Source organism: Aspergillus neoniger, assembly GCF_003184625.1.
Source record: "Aspergillus neoniger CBS 115656 unplaced genomic scaffold BO87scaffold_3, whole genome shotgun sequence".
Lineage (NCBI taxonomy): Eukaryota > Fungi > Ascomycota > Eurotiomycetes > Eurotiales > Aspergillaceae > Aspergillus > Aspergillus neoniger.
In genome coordinates this window covers 723755-742077 of record NW_020291131.1, presented here as the reverse complement: position 1 = coordinate 742077, position 18323 = coordinate 723755, and the positions used below count along the sequence as shown (strand labels likewise).

General features: G+C 49.4%; 3 protein-coding genes across 3 annotated transcripts; all 3 read right to left on the bottom strand.

Moving 5' to 3' along the window:
• Nucleotides 1-337: 337 nt before the first annotated feature.
• On the bottom strand, nucleotides 338-1797 carry scw4 (putative cell wall glucanase (Scw4); the record flags this gene model as incomplete). Its single annotated transcript, XM_025620119.1, has 3 exons — nucleotides 338-1471; nucleotides 1533-1678; nucleotides 1731-1797. 3 exons carry the CDS (start codon nucleotides 1795-1797, stop codon nucleotides 593-595), a joined length of 1092 nt encoding a protein of 363 aa, XP_025484225.1. The 3' UTR covers nucleotides 338-592.
• Nucleotides 1798-2732: 935 nt separating this feature from the next.
• Nucleotides 2733-4427, bottom strand: lcbA (serine C-palmitoyltransferase subunit lcbA; the record flags this gene model as incomplete). The annotated part of the gene is made up of 4 exons (XM_025624625.1): nucleotides 2733-2915; nucleotides 2975-3481; nucleotides 3522-4032; nucleotides 4099-4427. 4 exons carry the CDS (start codon nucleotides 4425-4427, stop codon nucleotides 2733-2735), a joined length of 1530 nt encoding a protein of 509 aa, XP_025484224.1.
• Nucleotides 4428-5108: 681 nt separating this feature from the next.
• Nucleotides 5109-11463, bottom strand: BO87DRAFT_132042 (1,3-beta-glucan synthase). The gene is made up of 4 exons (XM_025618059.1): nucleotides 11141-11463; nucleotides 10890-11057; nucleotides 5543-10813; nucleotides 5109-5486 (listed from the first exon to the last, which is right to left on the bottom strand). The coding sequence occupies exons 2-4, from the start codon at nucleotides 11021-11023 to the stop codon at nucleotides 5201-5203; spliced, it is 5691 nt and encodes a 1896-aa protein (XP_025484223.1). The 5' UTR covers nucleotides 11024-11057; nucleotides 11141-11463; the 3' UTR covers nucleotides 5109-5200.
• Between the last annotated feature and the right edge of the window lie 6860 nt (nucleotides 11464-18323).

Here is an 18323-nt window from a genome sequence, read left to right as displayed (position 1 = left end):
GGTTTTAGTTTGGATCTTGTTTTTCAATTGTCTGGCTTACCCGAAGAAGTTGGTTTTTGCTGGTGGGTGGGTGGGTTTCGGGTGGCTCCCGAGTAAAAGATGAGAAGTACGTGGTTGATGACGACGACGACGATGGGGCCCAGTTAGTTACTAGTTACTAGGTGGTTTTCGGTTTAGTTTGAATTGCAGCAGAGGAAAGCAGTCTTGAACTTATCAGACGTGGGTTTTACTGGCATAGGAGTGTGGTATGGTATGATATGATTGAATTGATATGATTAGATGACTCCAAAGTCATCAATCCAAGTGACTGTCAAATATGCACAAGATACTGTGTGAGACATAACCAATTATTCACAAGACTTGTGTAACTGGACAGAAGAAGAAACATAACATGTAGAAGAAATAGAAACAAAACAATAGGATCACCACACGGGCATACCGACTGACAAGCTCCCGAAACAATCACGACCTGCGCGATCTAATCCGAAAGCATATCATATCTATGTATAGAATGTCAGAAAGGTTACTACCCATGATGATCAGCCGCCCAACACCAGATGGACGTAAGTGGAGCAGATCAAAATGCCAATCGTCAGCGTTGATTGATGCCCCAGAACTTCTCCGCTCCAAAAGTACCAGGGGAGTCTTGCTTCCACAGATCATCAAAGGCTGTAAATAGAACTAATTCATTATCGCCAGTGAACGTCTGCTGCAAGCTGGCAATTGCCTTTTGTTGGTTCTGCGAAGACGGCACAGCCTTGCCATTGGGCTGACCGTTATGTGGCCATCCTGACTCGCTAATAAGCGTTTTCTTGCCGCGGGCCGCTTTGGAGACTTTATTGGCTTGGTCTTTGACGTACTGGCCGGCTTTATCAGCGGTGTTGTTGTTATCGAAGAAGGCATGGCAGTTGGCAGCACAGTAATCGGACGCTTGGCAGAGCTCGGGATGTTGGATCAGGACTGAGAAAGTATCCACCGTTACCACGGGTCCTTGGTATCCTGCGGCGCGGAGCTTGTTGCGTGCTGTGTTTACTGCGTTGGTGACATCGGTAATCGAGTTCTTACCATCGTTGACTAATTCGTTGCCGATATTGATGGTGTGGAAGACGGACCAGTCCCCGTTGGCAGCCCCGGTGATGTAGTCAAGACTGGATGGGAAGTTCTGCAGGTCGAAAACACCGGCGAAGACTTTCAGGTTGCGTTGCCGCGCGGCTTTGGCAACCTTGCTCGTCTGGTCACAGTCTACGCCGTAGATTCGGACGAACCCGTATTGCGCCAGCTTTTCCAGGTCTTGGTTGACTTGGTCTTGGGTCTTGCAGCTGCCATCGCTGTTATACGGAGAGTAGGAGATGCCAAAGCGACGGTAATTTCCGGTCTTTGGGTGCTTGGTAGATTCAGGAAGTGGGACGGCGGGGGAGAGATCCAGATCATCATCGAGAGTCGGTAACAGTGGTGGAAGAGTTGCAGGTGACTATTCCATTAGTCTGAACCCTAGCTTGACATCTGAAGCAGTGCTTGTGGGTTACACTTACATTATCTGCCGTCGCAGTTGGGTTTGAATTGCCGCCGCCCACGACGTTGTTGGCAAGAGCATTTCCAGCTTGGTCTACCCACACAATCACATCACCTCCTGGAAGGTCACCCAGAGGGCCAAGATCGCGCTTTTTGCCAGGGTCGTCTACAAGCTCAGTTAATAGGTAGGTCAGGCACTCATAGTCTCAGGGGCGTACCATAGGGAAGTGCGCGGACAACATAGCTGAGCAGCAACACAACGAGGAGGTACAAAAGGCGTTTCATTGCTGGTGTAACGCAAACCCGTTGCTACTGTATTGACAAAGTTGATTTTGAGATCAGTCTCTTAACGTTCAATCCACGTGTTGATTTAAGCAAAGATCCTACCGTCAAGCGCACCAGGAAATAACCGTCAGACACAGAGCAGAAGACGCGGATTTTGTCTAAGGACACCGTTCAGCCAAGTGCATCTCCTGGCGATTCACTCTGGCATAGAGTGAAGACACCTGCCCTTCATTCTGGAGCGCCATGGGTGAAGACAAGGGAGTGCCGCTATTCTGCTTCTAGGAAAACAAATGTTTAACTGGGTTGTTTTGGATGGAATGTTAATTTCGTATCTGCGCAGATCCCTTGGTCTCGAGAATGCGCCACGGCCTCGTCCAGGCCATTTGCCACAAAATCGAAACCCCGATCGATTCCACAGTGTAACCTGTGGCCCCTTGGTGCTCTTCCAGAGCCCTAGGTTGGTGTTCTGGCCCTGTCATGACTCGACCGTCAGTGAAGCGGATATCCCTGTACATCCCTTTCGTCGCGTTGAGATCCAAGACACAAAGTGAATCACGAAAAGCATTGATTGGACAAGAACACAAAATTAATATTAGAATGTAATGTCTATTAATGTTCACTGTGCCCAAGCACGCAAAGAAATAAAGGCCGATATGGGCAAATAAGAATATCTGCACAGTAAAAATAGAGACCCGAAGCTTCAACAACCTCAAATCACGCCTCAGGAAACGCATCTAGGTCGCATCAATCCACGGTGTAATATGTTATACAAGAAATCATGTAGGTTGGTGTTCTATATCACCAACAGAAAGGGCAACGGCACGAATGGAAAGAAGAAGGGTACAAGAGGCGTGTCATTGGAGCATTAATGTTCATGGCCACTTTCAGGATAGGCCGGGAAATGAAATACGAGAATGGAAGGGAAAGGAAATTCTTTACTTCCTCTTGCTTAGAACTTTCGTAATCGCGTGGCGAATGGTCGTTCCTGCTTTTTCAATCTCCTTTCTCGTCAATCCGATTGTCACGCAAACCTTCAAGGCAGGAGGAACAATCTGCTTCGGCTCGAAGTTATCCTGTAGAGTCTTCAAGCGACTGATGAGAACACCGTTTGCGAGACACTGTATCCAAAGCAGTCAGTTATCTTTACGTATAAGCCATTTTGCCTAGCAACACTCACCTCGTCAACAATATCTTGGAGCAAGAATTGCTGGTCGTCGAGGGACAGCTTCTTCGCAGCAACCACCTCAGGCTTGAGGACCAGAATCATCATAGGGTTCTCGGGGGAACTGGTGCAATAAACCCAATCACTGCGAGGGTCCAACTGGGCCCACATGGCCTTGGTATGCTCCCGCAGCTGCGTCACAGTCTCGGGGCTGTTCTGAAGGAGGTTGATCGTAGCACTAGCAGTGGTAGACAAAAGAGCGGGGAGTGCCGCGGAGAAAGTATAAGCAGCAGCCGAGATACGCTGATGATGGACGATCTCTTCCGAGCCAGCACAGAAGCCACCTCCTGCAATCAGTGGGCCGGCCAGCGAGCCCACAATCATATCAACTTCCGCCGCATCGACATTCTGGTGCTCAGTCACACCACGGCCAGTTCGCCCAAGAACACCAAAAGACCAAGTCTCATCGAGGATCAGACGGAACTTGTACTTGAGTTTGAGCTCGATCTTCAACCTAGTCAGCTAAATCCACAGAGGAACCATAATGAGGATAAGCACTCACAATCTTAGGCAAATTCACCATGTCGCCGTAAGATTCAAACAGACCTTCGGTGATAATGAACCGCCTAGTAAGAGGCTTCCTAGCTTGTTCCTTGGTAACCTTTGCAAGGACTCTCTCCAAGTCTTCCATATCATTATGCTCATACCAGCGAACAATGCTGCGAGAGATCTGGATACCCTTGCGAATAGCGAAGCTAACACCCTTGTCCGCAACAATGATATCACCACGCTTTGAGAACGCAGGAATGACACTAGAGATTGTCGAAAAGGCTTGCGCATAAATGATGCAGGATGCAGTACCGAGATAAGAGGCAACATCAGCCTCCGTCTTCATATGAACATCCTGAGTACCATAGAAACCGCGGGGACCACAAGGACCGACACCGTAGTTTCGCAGAGTCTGGATGGCCTTCTCCTTGAGCGACTCGTTCGTGTTAAAGTTGTAGTAGTTATAGGAACCGAGATTGGCGACCGTCCGACCGTTGCTCAACTTAGACTTGGGTCCAACTGGGCTGCAAGTCACCAACAGTCAGCATACCATGCCCGACAGGAAACAAATTAGGAAAGACAATACATACCCAACAATGACCGTCCGCTTATCAACCTCCATCGCCTCCAGCGGAGTGGGCTTTCCCACCAACGGCTCCGGAGTCCACTCATCCACCAGATCATCGACCTCATCCTCCGAAAGTTGAACCACACCCGGTTTAGTCGAATACTTCGGAGCGAGAAGGTAGCGGACCGCAAACAAGAAGAGGAAGAGTTCGACAGCCGAGCGGATCGGGTCATTCTGGTAACTAGACTTCACATAACGTAGAAAGATCGCAGAACCGGGTAGACGATGGAAGAGGTCGGCGAGTTCATGGAGGTACTCCGAAAGGAGACGCTGAGTCTCCTGGATATCCATGACGGGAGAAAATCCACTTAGCGCTCAGGGCGCAAGTACCCAGGAAGCAGATGAGCGGAGTCTGAAGTTGAAATGAAGGAAAGACCCTCTATAAATGATTCGACAGCATCAGCGACTGAATAATAAGTCAAGGCAGCGGCATTCCCGGAGGTTCGAAGCAACGCGGCAAGTCCAACTTCCGGGATGGGCGCGGCCCTAACACGTGACTTGGCGCTCCTTGCAGGTCGGCTCGTTTCACGAAGCGTATCAAGCACTGAGCATCGAGAGGACCCTGAACATGCAGTTATACTCAAATTATAATATTTACAGAGTCAAGGAAACGTACTATACGTCTACGTAAGAGTGGTGTTGGACTGGAACAATTAGGATCTGAAACTCTCAAGACTCTTTGAATTCATAGTCAACAGGACTAGAGGCAAAGAAGCCCTCTAGATAAACACCAAGGAAATCAAAAGGCAGCCGATGCAATGGGACGATACAAGAAAAGCTGGCAAGTCTAGTGACCATACATAAAGGACAGAACAACACCTTGACAATACAAAACAGTTGAAAGAGATTGAACCCATTAATGTTGGCAACTGAAGGAGCATACACGCAGTTTCGTCAAGGGGAAAAAAGGTGGAGACGAAAAAGAAAAATAAAAGGCAAAGGTATGAGACTCGGCAGCGACATCAAGACGCTGGTTACTTTATACAGCTCGTTTCCATGTTCCATTTCCGAAAAAGAAAGACAGGTAAAATGTATTGAAAAACAATTTAGGACAAAAACAACCTCTAAGCAGATGCAGACGCAGCGGACGGGGTCCAGGCGGAGTAACCGACAGGGAGACCATTACCAGTGTAACTGGAGATGGTATCGTTGTTGTCGGTATCCAGGGGCTGCATAAGACTCATGATGTTAAGGTTCACGCTGATGCCTTCATCGCGGGCAACCAGAGGAGCAATGAGAAGAATGAGGAACAGAACCAGCATAGTGAAATACAGGATCGCAAAGCGGACAACTCTTCTCTTGCGGAGCTTAGACTGCTTCAAAGAGTAGATGGGAGGGCGGATTTGACGACTGTTGGAATGTTAGTATAGATGAAAACGTAGGAATGAAGTGGAATCTGAACGTACCTAGGCCTCAGCCAGAAAAGGATGACGGAGTGGAACTTGTCGACATAGGGGATGCAGAGGGCAGGAAGCATGATGAAGAGGATAAGATGGCCCAGGACGAAGTCACCAGAGAAGTATCCGAGCTCGGTAATCTTACAAAGGAATTCTCTGCCAGGCTGAGAAAGCGAGTGCCAACCCATGTTGTACCATTTTCCGGTCCACCAAGCAATGTTCGACTGGTCATGCTTGAACTCTCTGGTCAGGGCGAGGGAGATGATCAGCTTGTAGATGAAGCGCTGGATTGCAGCGGCAGCGATCATTCCCAGGACCATGCGAGGCCACGACCAGCTCTCGAGGAAGAACATGACTTCGAAGATGACAAGCAGAACGATGACCGCAATGGCGTGTGCAATGGCGGCGAGGACAGCACCGAACTTCTTGCAGCACATGCCGAAAATGGGACCCATACAGCAAGCCATACCGAAGAACATACCCGAGACACCCGCGTTGATACCAATGGGACCGAAAGCGACGATCGCAATACGGACCACGGCATTCGACGCGCGCGCGTTGTCGTTGGAGATACCAGTTCTCGAGTTGATGTAGAGGTAAGGAACCAGGGTTACAGCAACTTGGACGAGAGGGGCAATGATTTCACTGAAGAAAATGTTCGTGAACTTGGCCCTGGGAACATCGCCGGATCCCTTCTCTGAAGGAACACCAAGGAGCTTGCGCTTGTAACCTGTGAGACGGGTACGAGACAGGCGGCAGAAGGCAATCCAGGAGGAAGCATGCGAGCGCGAGTTACCACGAGACAGCCATCTGATGTAATCGCGGTAGTCGATGAAGAAGTCGTGCCAGGCAAACTGGTGGGGGTTGAAGAGGAAGGGTGAAATGCAGAGAGCAAGCAGAGAAACCCAGAACCAGATCAGGGCGGGCGTCCAGACAGTGGATGTCGCGAACAGAAGCATGAGCAGGGAACGAGCACCGGCATAGATGGACGGTCCGGCGAAACGAGAGTACAAGACACCGAATGGGATGCGAGCCGTAGCGAAACCACGCCCAGTACCAATGTAGCGAGCACCACCGAAGGACAAGTTCTGGTGGACGGCGTTCGCATAGATCTGGCAGACGAACACCTCGAACATGAAAGAGAAGGAACCAAAGTGCTTGGCCAAACGAGTAGCCATGCGCCAAAGACCTCTCTCAGTCAGTTCCTGGACAGCCAGGGGAACGAAGGAGATGAAGAACACAATGAAGATGGAGACGACACAGCGGTTCACCCAGGCGATAATGGGAGTGAGATCCGCACAGTAGGTGGGACGCAGAGGGTCAGTGATGGGCAGGTTGGAGTTGTAACGGCAGGTGATAGTCTCATGCTTCAGGGCACCAAGGTTGATCAGGACAATCATGAACATCTGCACAGACAACATGATGAACATGTTGTTAAGATGGAAACCAGGGTGAGCATAGTAGAAGGACAGGAAACGGTCGAGGGGCAGCTGCGTTCCGAGGTAGTAGTACTCTCTGGACAGCATCTGCTCACCCATACCAGTACCAATCTTGGTTGTGAAGTTGAGAATGGAGCCGAAACCCAAATCACGACCCTTACCGCACTGGAAGTACTCGCAGTGCTTGATGCGTCCACCACGGCACAGTGCAGTCATACCAGCATAAATATCCTCGTTCAGGTGGAGACCCTTTTGAGCCTTGGAGATACCACCACGCGTAGTCATGAAGATACCGTTCAGGAAATCAGGGTGACCATAGTGCAGCTTTCCACCAATCTGCGCAAGAGTACGAGCAAACAGGGTACCGAACGTCTGTTCCTTACTGGCAGCAACGTCACCAAGAACACCAACATTCTCGGAGAAAATGTATTCACGAGCACCGAGAATGGCGACGGGGGTCTCAGCCTCGGAGGCAATACCAGGGGTGTAGGGCGAGACATTGTCAGTGGTAAGTTCTTCGAACTCAGCCAGAACACTACGGATCTTGAGACACTCCTCCAGGTAGTTATCCTGGTTAGCGTCAATGACCTGGATGTATTCACCGCGGTAGAAGATGATAGAGTGGTTCTGGTTATCGGACTTGCCATCACCGAGGATAGGGTTTCCGGAGAGCTGGATTCGGAACTTGGGCTTGCGCATTCCGTTGTCAAGGAGCTCGCAGTGTCCATCAATCAAAGCCGAGTACAAGCGGGGCTCCTCACCCTCGTTAGCTGGCGGCTCCTCGTCAAGGTAAGCGATCTGGAGATCAGGGTAGGCACGCAGAAGGAACTCGGTGTTTTCACGCTCTTCCTTGTTGAACTTGGCATAACGCTGCATGGAGACACAGATCTTGAACTTGCGACGAGCCATCCTCTCAAGTTCACGTTCGAGCTTCTCGGAGTTACCACCAAACATCTGGACAACCTCAGGGTTCTCAACGCGGTAAAGCAGCTTGATAGCCCTGCTGTAGTTCATGAAACCGGAAATGGTTCTGTACAGGGTCTGAGAGCGAAGGGAGGACCAAATACGGGTACGGAGCGTGTATTCGGGAGCAGCAGACTTGAAACCGATGCAGTAGAAGGGAAGGTCATCGATCTTGCTCTTCTGCGCATCCTTCTCGTTCTTCTCAGGTTCACCGTTGAATTGCGAGGTCTCATCAGCCAGAATCTTGGTGTCCTTGACGAAGCAGTCCCACTCGTGGGGATGAAGCTGTTTCAGGTATTCCAGCAGAGTAACACGAGAGTACGGCTCATCCTCACGGATAATTTCACGCAGCGACAGCAGAATCTTCTCGCCGTAGTGGGGGATAAGGACAGTGAAAGTGGGCATGTTGTCAACCGGGAGAGGCTCAGGCATGGGAGTAGCAACAGATTGGGCAAAGAAGGAGATACGACGCTCAGCCTCACTACCTGAGGGGAAGAACTCAGTCTTGAAGGACTGATCTTCCTGGGAAACGAAGAAGGTAGGAGCCCGCAGCGTACGCTTGCCCTCTTGTTCGGAGGGAACCTGGTGGTAAAGCAACTTCTGGACGTGATCAATCGCCAGCAAATGCTCACGGTACATGGAGATGATGATGGCGTTCCAAACTTGGGAGATGAGCACCTTGGGCTTGTACTTGATCTCCATGTCGGTCGTAGCCAACACCTTGGAGTAGATACGCTTCGGTAGGCGAGAGAAGATATTTCTCCAGGGCGACCAGATGGAGACACCGAGGTAGAAGGACCGCGCCACCGAGAAGATGGTGTTGCAAATGACGTACCACAAGTAACTATCCAGGAAGAAGAGAGTCAAATCCATGAACATCATCAGACCGAGAAGGATCTGAGGCTGAGCGTGGCAAAGCACGTTGGGGATGTAGGTCACACCAGCACACTGATGGATACGCATGGGGGACAAGATGCGCATGGGATCCTTCAATGACAGGGTCAGGAAGAAGTAGGACTCGACCAGCTTCGCACCGAAAACACAGATCCACAGACCATAGGACATCCACATGTCATTGCCATTCAAGCGTGGGTAGCTCGCTGTGAATGTTTGACTGGCCACATATTGACGGCCGTGCTTCTTCAGGTAACTGCCAAACAGCCCTCCAAGAGGCATGACAGAGAAGAAGAAGAACGTGGCCAGAGCAATGAAGAAGTGGACGATACCAATGATCAGGCAAATTGTCTCACTGAGAACATTGTTGAAGCCGAAGACCACAACACCAGGAGCAAGATTGACAATGAAGACGGCAATGAGGAACATCAGACGCTTGCTGAGATGCTGAGCACCTGCCCACCGGCGAGGCACATACATCCACTCACAGAGCGTCGCGCAGATCTGAATGAAACCAACCAGGGCACCACCAAAACCGACAGCAGACCAATACTTTGAACCAGCGGGCTTATTGTCCAGCTGCTGCTGGTAGTTCTTGGTGTACAGGGTGGGAGCGTTGTAAGCAGTGAAGAACCAGAAAGCACCCAGGTGAATTACCCAGATACGGTTGAAGTTGGTGATCATGTGGAACCAGGACCGAGTCTCTCTGTACGTCTTGAAGAATGCTTTCTTCCAGTCGACGTCCTTCAACTTGGTCCATCTTTCAGCCGGGGGAACATCGACCAGACGAGTCTTATCCTCAAATGAGATGCGCTCGATACCCTCGGGATACCAGAAAAGCTGGTTCATATCATCGTATCCGATGATCTTTTCGTGATCACGCTCGCGGCGGACATACTTGCCATCCGAGATTTCATAACCCTGGTCACGGCAGAACTGGTAGAGGGGGGTGATGATCTCATTTAGGTAAGTGAATTCCTCCACCGGCTCGACCCGGCTCTGGCACTCGGGGGAGCTGTAGTAATCGTCGGCACACTTGAAGATGAAGCAAATGCACTCAGGCATGTAGCGGACCTGGTTAGCTTCACCCCAGCACAGCATGTACAGAGCCAGCTGGCGCACACGATCATGCGGGGACATGCGGTTCATGCGTGTCTTCCACCTGTAAACAGCAGCTTCCAGGCTATTGTCACCTTCCATGGCCTCGAGATTCTCCTCGACGTTTTCAGGGTTCTGCTGTGCTGCAGCCTTGGCCGCTTTGCGAGCCTTCCTGGTCTTCCGGTCTGCTTTGCCCAACTTCATGTTGGCGAATCCCACGGCATCGTCCAAATCCAGGTGGGCAGCGAAATACCAACGGCGGTAGTTGGCATTGTCACCACCAATGTAGTCTGCGTGCAGAGACAGAAGGGCTTGGTTGGGCGTCATTCTGGAGGCACGGGAGTCCAGCTGTGTCATTAGGTGGTCGTACATGTTGCGCATGCTGTCCCTCTGGAAACCGAATTTGTTGACCAGGTCAATGAAGATATCTTCGATTTCCTCTTTCGAGACGGGAACCTGGCCATCTGACGCCCAGGCTGGGTATGGCTCTCGAGAACGCGGTCCACCAGGAAGGGCGTTTCCGTAGTCCATGCCGTATACGGGTGTCGAGGCGCCAGATGATCGGTTGGCGCCATACGAGACCTGCGAAGATGGCGGCCGGTATCCGTTGTATCCACGACCAGCATACTGGCTGTCGGCATAACTGTTGTAACGTTCGTCTCCACGGCCATAGTAATCCATATCCGCAGCTCGAGCAGTTTCCGACCTCATGGTGAAATCGCTAAAGGTCTCCGAATCCTCCTCAGAATCTCCACGGCGTCTTCCACGGGGTGCACCATTTCCTTGGTCATAGTACTGGTCACCGTAGTAGTCATCCTGGTGACCAGCATCGTAGTAACCACCCTCTTGGCCATATGCCTGACCTCCTTCTGCGTTGTAGTAGTTGCTGTTCGAGGGACAAACGATGGTCAATCAACTGAACATTCTGGGTACCGATTGTTGCATATAATGGAAAGACATACCCTCTATCATAATAGCTGTCACCATAATCGTTAGGATCGTAATAAGCCTGGCCATGTTCGTCCTGGTAGTACGCATCGCCATGCTCCTGATGGCCGTAGCCATCTTCGTAATGCCCTGCTGGATAGCCTGACATATTGGATAGCCACAATCACCGAGCCGTGTAATAGCTTCTTCTAAACCATGAGTATCAATGAGGCCTTATCTGGGGGGGGTGGAGAATGGCGGTTGGTATCAAGATCCTGCAACTTACATCAACAGTGGCCCATTAAAAATTACTCTGATCCAATTTTCAGTGATAGAAGCATAAACAGATAACACTTCTGGCGCAATGGGATATGTATATTCAGAACGCGTCGAGGATTGACTTTTGATGTTGTCGCAGCGTTCTTTTCCTCTGAAGGCACCAGTGCCGGAGTGTGTTTCAAGGGTGTGTAAAACTAAACAACAATCTCAACTCGAAACGATCGTCTGCTTATTTTTCTGTTGCTTGTAGGTCGACTTCCAGGGCGGGGCCGGATGGTCGTCGCTGGAGGGACGTTTGATAAACGAATGGAAGGGTGAAGCGAAGTAAAGAACAAAACACGACTAGGGGGAGGGTCAAAAGCAAAAGCCTCCCGATTGCCGCTGGCTGAACCTGTCTCAGCCAAGAAAGGCCTCCCTCTTCTTTCCTCAAACGAAAGCAAGAAAGAAGGAAGGGAGGGAGGGAGAGGTCGCTAGTGTTGCAAAAGATGAGTCGGGGAGGAAACGAAGTGTCGACGAAAAAAAGAGCGAACAGGAACCGAAAGGAAAAAGAGGTCGAAGATCAAAAGAACGAAAGAAGGAAGGAAGGAACTAAGAGACGGACGGGGAGGGAGGAGGAGGCTTGAGTTGGACGGTAAGTGGTGAAAAGGGAATTGATTGACCACCCAAGCAGGGAAGATAGGACTGGCGCTACTCCCTAGTATGACCTGGGAAGAAGGGGAGAGGGGGGGCGGCGCTGGTGGTTATTTTGGGATCTGGATCTGCTAATTTACTTGCGCGCCCAGTCCTGTACCTGTATGCGATACTGGATTATTCCTAAAAAGGTCCGGATGGTGTAAATATGGTAAGCAGACGGGTGCCCCTGCAGCCTATCACATCCCGATTCACCCTCCCCATTCATCCCACCTGCACCGGGCGGGGGTTACCATCGGTATTACCGCACGCAGTACCAAAACGCGCGTATTGTTACCCACTTTTTTCGCCGTCCAACTAACTCTTGTCCACAACAACCACCACCAGCCCCCCCCGACGCCTCAGCCCTCACCATTTCTGGTCTGGAGATTCTTTGACTGTCGGTCGAATGAAGTGCGGATTACTTGGCAGGGTCCTCGGTGATTGGCTTACTGCCACCTGAGGTGGCTCATGCTGCCTACCAAACTGACCTACCAGAAGTCTTGTCAAGGATTCGAGGTGCCTCAGATACCATGGATAATGGGCCACACAAGCTGGAGTCGTTATTTACTTTTTAGTAACGTGGAAAATCTACGTATCTTCCCCCCCTCTGTTTTCAGTTATCCCCTTACCCTTTTTTTCTTTCTTTTTTTTTTTGGCAATGACTCCATCTTCCAATATATGATATCAATCAAGATAGTCAATGGTGTAATTATTACCCACCCTTAGGGGGGCGAACATCCCTTCCTCTTTCTCAATTCTGGAAACAGTGACAGCTCGAGGCTCTAGGTAGGAGAAGGTTAAGCGGCACAACAGGGATGGCCAGACGGCGTTGGTGCCGGAATCCATGGGAATCAAGACGGCCCCTGAAGCCCCGACCCACCGCCAGGTAATGCAGATGGCGCAATGAAACTGTATCCATACGGTATGGTGTCTTTTGGCGTATCATCGTGACAGCAATTTACCATAGTTGTGTTTATGTTGCTTCGGAACGGCATGCAGGGATAATTTTCCTCATTCTTGAAGCCTGAAGACTGTCTCTCAACAACCGCCGCAGATATGGTCGTGGCCAGGGTAAAAATGCGTCGCTATGCAGTCTATGGCGGTTGTTACCATTTTGATCTTGTTTATTTATGTTCATGGAGTACTGTGAACCCCTCAAGGAGGAGGGGATGTTTGGTTCAACTGCTTTTTTCGGGCACTGCTTCGTTCCTGATCCAAGACCTGGCACCCACGGTTGCCCTGTTGTATCTGGTGTGTCAGCATAATCAACTCGTCGGCGTAACGAGGTATCTCAGTAAACTACCCCATATTCAATGCCAATGTAAGCATTACTTGCGGGAGGGAACGGACTATAGAACTACCATACAGAGCTTTTACATCCGTCAGGCGACGTTCACTCAGCGGAGGTATTATCGGATGCTCAGGAACTCCGTACATACATCCACGCTGCGGTTTCATTCTCAATCGAGCGTGAAGACTTTGCACGACTTGATTCCATTTGCATCTATTATTCGCCGCTTGAATTTGCTACCCATTGACAGTACGTAACCTGGTAGTTCGAAAACAAACAAGTAGCGTCAGTCGATTTGCCACGGTGGGAACCTATATTCACTGCTAGCCACTTAAGAAGCTACTCCGAACCATAACCGCTGATTAAGGTAGGTACCTAGGTAGGTAACATTTCCATTTTTACTTCTTTCCAATTATATCTTTCCCCCCTTGCCACCAATAGTTCATACTCGGCGGCTATCTCACATTGACGGGTAATCGGCCCTACAAAGTAGTACTAGAGGACGGGGTCCTCCGTCCAACTATCAAATCAAGTGTGCTATTCTTGTGGTTGACCCCGATGAACCCGCCTCGCGAGGGTGGATGCAAACGGGTACTACTTACACAGAGAGGGTAGATCAAACTTTATATAGAGGGTAAGAAATAAGACGCATGACATGGTGGCTTTATCGGAGGTGGCAATACGATCTCTTGGGTTACTCAAACTGGGTGGATGTTCATTCAAGGTTAATGGGATGCAACTCCAATAGCAGAGGACTTGCAGGAATGCAGAGTATGGGGTTATGCAGTGGATTGTTTTCCATTCCTGAGGACAATAGATAACAATAGGAAGAGAAGCCATGCCATACTTGTTGTCCCAGCCACAAGAAACCATTTCATCCTTTATGGAGTAGTAGTTAACTATGCCGGGCGGTTCCGCTCGTTGATTTGGATCATGGACAGGACAGGTCCTGAAGGGACAAGGTAAATTCCTAATAGACCTGGCCCTTGGGGATTTGGGTGCCTTGAGTCATGGATCCCAATATTAATGTAGATTTGATTTATCCACCTGACGATGATAGACCCTGGTGCCTTCTTTTGCTTGCTTCTGCTTGTCTGATCGATGAGATCCCGTCAGCAGCAAAATTGTGGTACTGTCAATTCACAAGACCCGTATGAACAAACACATGGGGAGAATTGAAAGTTACCTTACACGGAATACCTGTCAGCCACTTTACCTGCATGATAAACTGCGTAACGCAACTCAGCAAACCATGCGTTGACACCACATAAGCAAGTGACCCGTTTTTTCCCAGATAATAATGTAAGCATCAAACCACTAAGATTGAAGTGTTCGAGGCAAGCGAACCCCCCACCTACACATTAGACCCAACTTTGAGCCTTGGTAGACTTGGGTGGTTTCTTGCTTTTCTTTCGGTGCCTTCTTTGCTTCCTTGAAGGACTTCCGACAATATCTTGTTTCTGATTGGCAAGCTAAGGTTATCTTTGGGCCTTCCCGGATATCGTAAGAGATAATCAGGCTAGATGATCGACAAGACAATGTGGTCTGCCTTCTTCCCAGCCTTTTTTTCTCACCACACTGCGGGAAGGCTGGGAGAGCATAGCGGTGGGTACACACTAAGTGCTTAGCAGCCGACTACTGTATCTGCTTCATCTTAGACATTTTTCTTTCGCTTGTCGCCGGGAAAGCTGTGCTCCGGGCGGTGTTGAGAGGGGAAAGGTTCTAGAAGGATAGACTGGTCCTCTTGTGCGGGAATGTATGCTGAACGTGAAGCTTGTGCATCCACCGAACTATCTAGTATCTACGGGTGTACGCAACATGTTGATACTTGAACGATAGAGTCGGCTCCCAAATTAGATTCGGAACATCACCCCAGAAAGGCAACTTTTTCTTCTTCTTAAGACTTTTTCCGCCATAATGCAGGTCAAAAGCATGCGCTTCTGAAAATTGTTTCCGAAATCTTTCGGTGACATGAATAAACACCTGCACCGAGATCGAAGGGCAACCAAGCAACCCTCGGAGCCATGGTTCCGGCTACTGCTGCACCACCGGTTGAGGTTCTCACAATATGTGTGTCTCATTTATTCTGCTAAGGTGTTCCCTGGTTCCCTTCTCATGTGGATATATTGTCTACGTTTACAGATTATATATTGACTTTTTTGGTATTTCTATAACAAATTCAACCTCTGCTATGGGCTGTACTTTTGACACAGATTGAAAATAGTTTCCGGACATACTATGCCGGTGAACCATTGACCAGCTTCCCTATATATAAATAAATCTCTGCCCTTGCAGGTAGGATTCAGGAACACGGTCTTTCTCCGAACCCCTCGAGTCTACGTCTATTCTTAAGTAAACGCAACACAAAGTACAATGGAAGAATAATCGAATGTGGTCGACAAACTTGTGGACATCCCAATTGACGAGTATCAAAGCACCACCATCATGCAAACGAGTGAGCCTGACATCTCCATAAGACCATAGCGTCTCTCAGGCACAGCCATGCGATTGGCATTCAACGGATATTACTTGCTTATGCTGCATATTTTAATTGACTTTTTGAGCCATGCAATGATGGAGGTTGGTGAACCGCCAGGATCCCAGCCGTTCAATCTCATTGCAGCCAACAAATGCACCGATTGATCCATCTATCCATCCATCTTACTCCTCTGTAACAATCAACTACTGTGCTTACTGTGGAGTAGTTAAGTTACTTACTGTGTAGGATCAGGACACCTTTCCAATACAGGTTTTATAAAATGGAGAAAAACCCAGAACCAATCCCTAAACAGCAACTTAGTGGGGCTGGGACATGCGCGACCGGGGAACTGTCCAATCGGACCCGTCCGCCCGACAGAAGGGCCGACGGGTGGCGATTTCTTAACGCCGGATAACTCTCAACTGGCTGAAAGGGCCCGGACTGGTCCAAAAGAAACGACGACGCGGAACTCTTGTCTGGGAAGAGAAAAAAAGGGGGTGTGTGGTTTCAGGTTCCATTTGGCCCGACCTAGAACACTCCCCGGCACCACCAGGGCACCATCATTATCATCCTCTATTGATCGTGCCAATCAGCATGTTGATTTGGATTCCCCTTTCGTTCTTACAAACTAAACACATCTTGGTTTTGTAACTTGGTATCTTTTATTTCGATTTACTTTACACCGCTTGGTTTTTGTTAGCCGATGGGGTATTAACTAACTATCAAGTACGTAGTTATAGGGTTGGGTTATTATTATCTTCTGCCTCGTTAATTATTAATGATCGCTAATGGACTCCTTATCCGCCTCGCTACTCCGTACTAAGATAGATACTTACTAAATACTATCTATATCAATCAATAAATAATTTTGGCTGAACAGGGGGAGTCTCGACTGTCGCGGAACTGAGTAGATACTCGGTATCTCCTGAATAATCAGAGTTGACTCTGCCGACGGAAAAAGAAGCGATCATCACCATGCACTGCACGGTCGGTCATCTGCATAACTAACCACTGTGCTAATGTAGAGAGAGTGTGAGAGAGACTGAGAGGAGGTTGGCCATCGTCATCCTATCTGTCCCGTGCTGTCCTGCCACCGACGGTCTCAGTAGGTACAGATGTTAGCAGCCTAGCATCGCCACACCGATATACCACGCTAACCATGTACATCTGCAACTCGATTTCTTGAAACTCAAGATCGGCATGTGTCGAAGCAACATCGGGATCCAGAAGCACGGCAAGTCAAAAAGTTTGTTTGGCTGGGAGTGGGGTGATTAGCAACCTTGCTTGCGCACAGTTGTTCTGTCTGTCTGTCTGATCTGCACGGATGAGATGCTTCTCTCCGCATTCGGTTGTTCAGGATATAAAGATGCAGTGCTGTGTAGCTACGCAACTACCTCCGCAGTTGTGGAGTATTTGTGACTCTTGTGGGTGGTATGATATGCATCTGCGTATGGTTGGTTCGGTTGCGTTGCACGATGGAGGCAACGGTATCCCCAAAGCTTGATTTCATGTACACTGTAGGCAGTGAACGGGTTCTGCGCTGGACTGTGCGATGCTGCTGTGGGCGACTTTCTGCTTGGTGTCTTAGACCTGATGGATGTGGTGTGACGTGAGTTCTTGTGCATGTGGGTGAATTGTCTCAGTCCGTCTGCTTTGGTTTGTTCGATATCCCTCGTGTGCCATATGATGTGGTTGTGCTTCGGCTGGCTGGGTTATACCAGTGGGTGTAATGGCCTACGTCGCCACACGGTAGTCGTATAGTGTATATGCCTCAGGGCCTGGTATGCCCTTTGGTTGATTGTGTAGTCCTCTGGCCATCAATGCTCTGTGGCTGGTGAGAGTACTACATGCTCTGATTCCCGATGATATATAGTGGTACTATGCCCGTGGGTATATGGTACATACAAGCCAACCACCCCAGGCTTTGCTGTGTAGTCCTTCCGCGATTGACCCTACACTCAGCCATGTTCTGTCGGCTGAAGTGTGAGCTACCGGTGGTATATACCCATAAGCTGTTGTTCTCTGCCATGCCCTTCGGTCTTGCCATGGTTGTTTGTTCAACCCTATAGACTCGGGACGTCCGATCCGTATCCCTGCCCCCCGCTTCTGCATCCCTAATTCACCGCATCTATGATGTCTATGGTGATATCATTATCTGTCCTGGTGACCAGTGTTTCACATGTCTAGTAGGTTCATGCCTGTTGCTCTTGCCGTGTGACGGGGTTGTTATCCATAGCTGGAAAATATGGGTTAACAGTACCATACTCGTATGTCAGTCAACCCTGGGCTTGATGACTTTGATATCCCTTCTATGGCACTACTGGCCACTACTACTATGACATAGCTACCTGCTTTAGTAGCGGGCGTGTGCCGGTCTGTCGTGTGTATGATGGCTTATATAAAACGATGATGTACATATTCTAGGGGCTACACTTACTCTTCCCTATCCACGAACAATACGTAGCAACGTGCTAGGATTTGCTCATTGCATGAATAGGACTGTTAATTAGCAGGGAGATAGACACGCCAATCAGTTAGCCATATGAACCAAGGACAGCCTGCCTACAAGGCCACAGACAGACCTACGGGACTGCTGTTCATGACCTACAAGACATGCCCAGGCTCATAAATCAAGAACTTGAGACCTAAACATATAACAAGCCCGGGTGGTCTAGTGGTATGATTCTCGCTTAGGGATACAAACCCAAGCATATCTGCGAGAGGTCCCGCGTTCGATCCGCGGCTCGG

Excerpts from the sequence above, each read along its gene's own strand:
- BO87DRAFT_132042 (XM_025618059.1), bottom strand. The coding sequence starts at position 11,023 with ATGTCAGGCTATCCAGCAGGGCATTACGAAGATGGCTACGGCCATCAG. Across the intron at positions 10,814-10,889 it reads GACAGCTATTATGATAGAGG|CAACTACTACAACGCAGAAG; the intron begins GTATGTCTTTCC and ends TCCCTCGAACAG. Across the intron at positions 5,487-5,542 it reads CTTTTCTGGCTGAGGCCTAG|TCGTCAAATCCGCCCTCCCA; the intron begins GTACGTTCAGAT and ends ACATTCCAACAG.